The 8,189-nt window shown below is 36.6% G+C and overlaps 2 protein-coding genes across 2 annotated transcripts; both read right to left on the reverse strand.

Moving 5' to 3' along the window:
• Positions 1–272: 272 nt before the first annotated feature.
• LOC145286482 (uncharacterized) lies at positions 273–917 on the reverse strand. Its single transcript, XM_080135387.1, has one exon. It carries the CDS (start codon positions 915–917, stop codon positions 273–275), a length of 645 nt encoding a protein of 214 aa, XP_079991513.1.
• A 139-nt stretch (positions 918–1,056) lies between these two features.
• On the reverse strand, positions 1,057–1,467 carry LOC145286483 (uncharacterized). The gene has a single exon (XM_080135388.1). The coding sequence runs from the start codon at positions 1,465–1,467 to the stop codon at positions 1,057–1,059; it is 411 nt and encodes a 136-aa protein (XP_079991514.1).
• Positions 1,468–8,189: the final 6,722 nt, after the last annotated feature.

Here is an 8,189-nt window from a genome sequence, read left to right on the forward strand (position 1 = left end):
TAAGATCGCCTTTTATGCAATCCTTGAAGCGCTTCTTTGGTCGATGTTGAGGACGTTTCCCAGTCTTAAGCTCGCCGTAAAACAACTGCTTAAGCATCCTCACATCCTCCATCGGAACAACATGACCTACCCAGCGCAACCGGTTCCTCCTCACCATTGCTTCGATGCTCAAACACTCAGCCTTCCCAAGAATATCCGTATCAGGTGTCAGTGATGCCATTTTACATTTAGAATTCACCTGAGGCATTTCTGATGGAATCTCTCGAGTTGCTTCAAGTCCAACATTTAAATGAGTAAAGTAAAACAGAAAGTACAGATGTCGGGTAAACACTGATCTTGGTTTTGACAGAGATGCCACGATCATACCACAGCCATTTTTCTAGTGTTCCAAATGCGGTGCTGGTCTTCTGGATGTGAAGACGCATCTCCGCACCAAAAGAGCCATCTCTGGAGACTGTGCTACCTAAGTACACAAATGTGTCCACAAGATCCAGCCTACGTTCCCCCACATTTGGTTCAATGTATGGAGCACCAGGTGCAGGGGTGAATATCACTTTCGTCTTCTTAATGCTGATAGTTAAGCCAAAAGCATCACATGCTGCTGAAAAACACTTCATTATATTTTGCATATCACGCTCTGAATGAGGCACAAAATCATCATCATCATCATAGAGTAGTTCCCTAACTAAACCTCCAAATGTTTGTGACTTGGCATTAAATCTTCTTAGATTAAATATTTTACCCGTAGTCCTAAAACGGTGAAAACCACCTTTGTCGCAATCCTTAGATGCGTATGCAAGAAGCAGTGCGAAGTAAATTGAGAATAGTGTTGGAGCCGGAATATCCCTCTGTTTCACATTGTTGTCAACGACAAACTCCCTAGATAGTTGTCCGTTGAATGCAACGCAAGCCTTCATATTTCTTTGGAGTTCTTGACAACCTAACAAACGTAGGAGGACATCCAATCTTTCCAAGAATTACCCACAAGGCCTTTCTGGTCACGGTATCCAACGCTTTTGTAGGGTCCATGAATACTTGATAAAGTGGCATCTGTTTTTACATAAATTTTTCCTGCAGCTGCCTTGCAGTAAATATCATATCCACAATGCCCTCAGTGAAACCACATTTCGCCTCGGGAATGATTAACGGACATATGTTTTCGATGAGCCTATCCAACAAGGCTCTCGCCAGCACCTTCCCTGCCGATTCAAAAATCGTTATCACACGGTGGTGATCGCAGTCAGATTTTGTTCCTTTCCCCTTGAGGAGAGAGACTAATAGGCCGTTTATACAATCCTGTGGTACTGGTGAACCCAGCCAAGACTTTTTGATCAGTGTGTATAAAGCATTGGCTATATGCATCCCTCCATATTGAAGCAGCTCAATGAGAATGCAGACTGGTGCTTTCCAAACCTTTATCTTCTTCAAAGCAGAGACAACCTCATCCAGTGAGCGTAACTTATCCATGTAATGAAGCTGAGGCGGGTTTCCAATAACATTTTCATCAACATGAGCTGAAAAAACAAATCAGCTCTCTGATTTTACCTGGATCTTTGATGAGAGTTGACCTATCTTTGAACAGTAAAGGTACAAAAGGAGCAGGCTTTGTGCCAAAAACCTGCTTAAGACTATATAGGTCTTTGGTGTCTTTCCGATTGTAAGTAGATTGAACCTCTGCAGATATATTGAACCACCACACATTCTTCATTCTCCTGGGCTGTCTCTATAGAACCACCTCATGCTCCTTGTATTTTCTTTCGACGACTGTTGTTTTTGAGATTGTCATTCCAAAGTGTTTCATGGAGGGCCATTTTTCCTCCAAAAGAGCCTTTATCTCTGCATTCCATATATCATGTTCCCGACTCACACGCGCATTGAAATCACCGAGGACAATCAGTTTCTCTTCAACTGGTACAGCTGCAATGGTATTTTGAAGAGTCTCATAAAAGGACATGATGTTTTCTTCTGCGGATTTCATAGTTGGTGCATGCACCGACAGAATAGACAAGCATCGACCACATGCCAGAGAGACACTGAGCTTCCTGAGACGATCAATGATTCCTGTTGGATGTTCAATAGATACTTATGGCCACATATATTCATTTACACACACACACACACACACACACACACACACACACACACACATATATATATATATATATATATATATATATATATATATACATGCATATCTATATTTACATATGTATACATATTGTTGTGGTTGCAAGGTTGAACAATAATTAGTAAGGAAATACAATGAAGACGCAAACAACAAGATAACGCAATAATAAGTGTATTAAAGAAAAGGTATATTTACAATATGTACAAATGACGGTGTCGAGTCAGAGAGTCTTGGTGGGAGGACATGTACGCTCTTCGGCGTCACTTCCGGTGGCATTTGAGTAAGACACACCAAGGCCAACCTAGGCTTGCCATTTATAGTGTTATGTTATTCGCATATGCAAATAAGTGGTTGCCACCACAACACATATATACATATATATATACATATACATATAAACATACATAGCTATACATACATACATATATACATGTATTAAAACATATATATATATATATATATATATATATATATACTTACACATATACCTATATATATATATATATATATATAAATATATATATATATGCCTACATATGTATTTTACTTATATGCATATATATAAACGTATATATACATATATTTTGGAGTCCAACTCTAAAGTCATACATAAAGGACGTGTTATTGCCGCACACAAACAAAATAATTTCCCCGACGTCAAGGGGGGTTAAAAAAAGAACTGTTGCAAAGCTGATAACAATAAACATAACACACATAACAATAAACATAACACACATAACAATAAACATAACACACATAACAATAAACATAACACACATAAGGAACAACACTGACACAAGTGATTTTTATAAAAAACGGGAATGTTTATTGGCTAAGGATGTAAACAAATATCACAAGAAACACAAGAAAGTATAAACAAGGTAATGTTAAGAAAAGGAAATAAAATTGGTTTGGGGATAATTATATTTTCATGAGGAAGGCAAAGATTAAAAATATACACGTATGAGTCTGATGGAACACTTTTCTGGTTTTGGGAAGAGAATTACTTTTGGGGAGCAGAATAAGTTCATTATGTTCTTGGCATAAATAGGAAATAGTATACATTTAATTCGACAATTCAAGATTACTTCACTTTTGTAGAATGGAGAGAATCAAGATTTTTATACAAATGTGTTTTCTTAAATTTCAGCTTCGGTTTTAGTTGAAAATTGCAGTTGATTTCAGGTGAAGATGTCGTGGGTGATTGACGAAAGTGGTTCAGAGTTTTCAAAAGACAATTTTTGCAAAAAAACAAAAAAAAAACGGGTCAGCCGAAAGAACTCTCTTAACTCTCAATTTATTTTCCACTTGTACTTGTGATAACATTTATCTGTTGTGGCCGATTCTAAGAGGTTTTATTGAGATACCTTGTTAAGGACTGGTCAGTATTTTGTGTGTGATTTCTGTCAAAAAAGACGATTCGCATTGCTTAAATGAAAGGTTAATTATACGATTCGTTTATAGAAATCATATTCTATCAGAATCCCCAAAATGTAATAATAGATACATATATGCATTCATGTATATACATGTATATACATATCTCTCTCTCTCTCTCTCTCTCTCTCTCTCTCTCTCTCTCTCTCTCTCTCTCTGTATATACAGTGGGGGTCAAAAGAGTTTGCAGACCTATTTTTTCTTAATTTCTTTATTAATTTTGCTTTATTTCTCATTTTGGACTCTTCCATCATTTGCTGGTTGCTATTCTGGTTCGTTCTATTACTACATTTAACAATAAAAGCCAGAATTTGATAATAGTTCGACATTTTCCACTTTTCTGGTGAGCCAAAAGTTTATGCAGGTAATCTTAATTTATTGATAATGGCTAAAGGAAAGATGTTGATAGATAGAGAGAAGGGTGAAATTGTTACATTTCTTGCTGCAAAGAAGTCTGCATTGGAAATTTCGAAAATTTTGAAACGAGATCATCGAACTGTGAATCGTTTCGTCATTGAAGGCAAAGATGAAAGAAAAAAGCATAAAAGTGGCAGACCAAAGGTGACTTCACCACGAGATATTAGAAAAATCGAGAGGAGTTTGCTAGCAAACCCACACAACACAAGCAAAGCTATTTTCGACCATGCAGGAGTGTCTGGCATCTCTAAAAGGACCAGAAATCGGATTTTGAAACAGATAGCCGACCAGAGAACACAGACAAAATGTCCTCCTTTGAGTAATAAACTGTCAGAAGCGATTAGCATGGTCCACTAAATATTTGAAAACCAATTTTCAAAATGTTCTCTGGACTGACAAGGCCAGAGCAACCCTCGACGGCCTCGACGGAAGGGATGACTTCTTAAAAGCAATAGCTCACTCTTGCGATTCAGACGTCAACAGGGAAGATGAGAAGTGATGATTTGGGCTGGTATTATTTGAAGTGAGATTGTTGGTCCTTTTCTTGTCCCTGACTGTGTCAAAATGAATTCTGTGAACTACTGCAAGTTTTTGGAAGCAAATTTATTGCCCTGGTTGAATTCACAAAATGATGCTCTCAACCAGAATCTAATTATCCAACAAGACAATGCCCCAAGCCATGCTTCTCGGTCCACAAAAGCTTGGCTTTCAGACAAGGGGATCTCTGGTGAACGTCTGATGGACTGGCCACCTCAGAGCCCGGATTTGAATCCGATAGAGAACCTCTGGTCGATTCTGAAGAGGAAGGTTGATGAAAACGGGCATCAATTTCATAGTAAAAAAGACATCTGGGAGAGAATCAAGAAGGTATCTTCTGAAATCACACCTCAGCAAGTGTATACATTAACATCCTCTGTCGATAGGAGGCTGATTGATTTGATTAAAAATGGAGGAAAGCGAATAAAGGGTTAAATAGTTTCATAAATTCGTATTGTTCTGTTAATTGTTATTTGAGTAATAACTGTTGTTTTATTGCAATATGTTATCAATATATGGTACTATAATCATGATGACACAATTTTTCGAATTATATCATGTTTAAAAATGGTATTTGTTGCGGATAAATGAGTGCTTGCAAACTCTTTTGGCCCATATTCCTCCCTGAAATCATTTAAATATCCATACCCCCCCCCCAGAATATGATTATTTGGTCTCCGTTTCTATGAATTTACTTCATATATTTGCATATCAAACAGTGAGTAACATAGTTATTATATTGGAAAATATTGAAGCATAAATTTATCAATTTATACAATTTGCAAACGCTTTTGACCCCCACTATATATATATATATATATATATATATATATATATATATATATATATATATATATATATACATGTATATACACCCAGATATGTCTGTGGAATAACGGTTGCCTACCATACACACGCACACACATACATACATACATACATACATACATACATATGTATGTATATATGTATATGTATGTATGCATATCCACGCATATATATATATATATATATATGCGTGGATATACATATATTTTCATATATTACTACGAGCTTCTATTTGCGTATTTGACACCGTTGAAGTCAATACAGAAACTTAATACATGACGTGTTATATGTCCTTATAACATTTTATCTGGATAACTTGCCGACTTCTTCTGACGCTCAGTAATAATGACTTTTAAAATGAATATATTCAATGATTAGATGCCGCACAAGAAACGTGATCACGTGCGAAAATTTCAAACGATGTTTTACATGCTAATCACTTGCTAGTGATTGAAAAAATATTGTGCCAAGTTTCGTCATTAACATTATTGATTTTGGGAATGTATTGTTTTATGTAAAGTGCTTCAAGAAATCTTGACGTTTGCTTCGAAGCTGATCATGTTCCATATGCGCTATCTTATCACTATATGCATTCACTTTTAAAGCCATAAATTACTGACCGTTTGAACAACTAAGTAGTAAAGACATCGTTTGAAAAATATGATGATTAGATGAATCAAAACGAAACTACTCTCGAAAATACAACAAAACTAAGCAAAAATTGAACAACAAATTAATCGAACTTACTTATACCAATTTAATAGAAATGTTGAAAAATTGGAAACATGAAAAAAGGGTCGTATCAAGCAGAAGCACTCCGTGTGATTTAATAACATTTGCCTTTTTTTACATGGGGGCACCACTTACTAAGGCCCGGAGGCCACTCAGGGATAAGAGTTATTGCGTGTACAGTAATCAATGAGATAGTATTGTAGTAATCATTAGTATTGGAGATTTGATAGAGTGTCTTACTTAAGGGGGCGGTTTGTCAGGAATTTGTTTATGTTGGATTTGAAGACATCCAAGTTGTAGTCAGGTGGGAAACAGGCGAACGGAAGAGAGTTCCACAATCTTGCACTTCTGAGAAAGAAGCTCTACTCATGGAATCTACGTTTGGATTTAGGCACAGATAAAGAGTGGGGGAAATTATTGACAGTAGTTTCAACCAGACGGGTGTTTCTCGTGAAAGATTGGCGAGGGAGGACGAGAGATTGGAACTCAGACGAGCACTTGCCATGGAAATAACGATAAAACAAAGACAGGCTCGCAACGTCTCTTCTGTCGGAGAGAGGCTGCAGGGAAGAGAAAAGGGCATCCCCATGCCTTACCATGATCACCATGATTACATCAATAAAATGATGACTATCCTGGAAGACACCTTTAATCGAGATCAAGTTCCAAAAACTTGTCAAATTGTTCAGAATTTATTCCCGCTTCCATTTCAAATTTAATCCGATCATCTGCTTCTATTCGCCTCCGTATGTATGGTTTGCATAAGACGCATAAAAGTGGAATGCCGTTGAAACCCATATTATCAATGATAGGGTCCTCTCAACATAAATTAGCCAAATGGCTGACAAGTATCTTGGAACTTTATAGATCATTTTACATTAAAGATTCTTTTATTTTTGCCAACTTTATACAAAACTATACTTAGTCTGATAAATTTATGTGTTTTTTGATATTTCTAATTTCTTCACGTGTGTTCCACTCTTAGATACTATTAATATATGTGCTGAGTCAATTTCCAACTCCCCTCATTCCCGAAAATATTCTCGTAGAATTTATGAAATTCGCCACTATGTCGGTTGAATTTAGCTTTAATGGTATCATGTACAGACAGGTAGATGGTGTAGCATAGATTATCTATTGGAACTAGATTTGGGTAATATATTTGTAGGTCATCACGAAGAGGGTCGATTATCTTATTTGACATAATACTTAGTGTGGAAACGATTAATCGGAGATCTTTACCATCCTTACGTTGACGGCACCTTTTGCCTATTCGACAACGAGACGAAAGCGGACGCCTTTTTTCACGCCCCTTAAAAACGTTTAAGTTTAAAGTCGACAAAGAAACCAATTCTACTCTTCTATTTTTAGATGTTCTTGTTTCCAAGACTTTTTCAGGTTTTCTTACTTCCATCTACTGTAAACAAATAGTTACTGGTCTCTATATACGGTGAGACTTATTTTGTCCTATAAATCAAAAGCTTAATTTAATTAAGCCCCTAACACATATGGCTTTAATGATTTGTTCGAAGTTCAGTCTGGATGACGAAATTAATTTAATTACTAAGACCCTTTGCAACAATGGTTACCCTTACATATTGTTGAATCTACCATTAATAAGAAAGTTTCCAATTTTTATAAATCTAAAGAAACTTCGTCTACCTTGGCTAGGTAATATCAGTGACCAATATTCCAAACATGGTTTCCGTTCTGCGAGATCAACAGCAGATGTGCTAACGGTTATATCTCATAGAATTAGCGAATCTCTTGACGGAGGCTTCCTTTCTAGGGCAATTGCTCTTAACATATAAAAGGCCTTTGATAGGGTATGGTATATCTACTTCATAAGATATCGAGCTACAGTATAGCTGGAAATGTTTTCTCAACTATTAAATAATTTCTGTCGAATAGGTTCATAAGAGTAGTGGTTGATGGGCGGAAATTAGAAGCTCACAGTATTAATGCTGGAGTCCCTCAAGGGCCCATCCTGAGCCGAACTCTCTCTCTCTGACCTACATCAATGATCTTCCAAATAACATCCTATGACCATTCGTTGACATTTATGCTGACGACACTACCATCTATGGCAGTTCTCTCTGACTCTCTCTCT

This window comes from Euprymna scolopes, chromosome 10 (genome assembly GCF_053919585.1).
Source record: "Euprymna scolopes isolate OS-2025 chromosome 10, ASM5391958v1, whole genome shotgun sequence".
NCBI classification, from domain to species: domain Eukaryota; kingdom Metazoa; phylum Mollusca; class Cephalopoda; order Sepiida; family Sepiolidae; genus Euprymna; species Euprymna scolopes.

What these genes read in the sequence shown, in the direction of transcription:
- LOC145286482 (XM_080135387.1), bottom strand. Translation starts at nt 917, where the DNA reads ATGAAGGCTTGCGTTGCATTCAACGGACAACTATCTAGGGAGTTTGTC.
- LOC145286483 (XM_080135388.1), bottom strand. Translation starts at nt 1,467, where the DNA reads ATGGATAAGTTACGCTCACTGGATGAGGTTGTCTCTGCTTTGAAGAAG.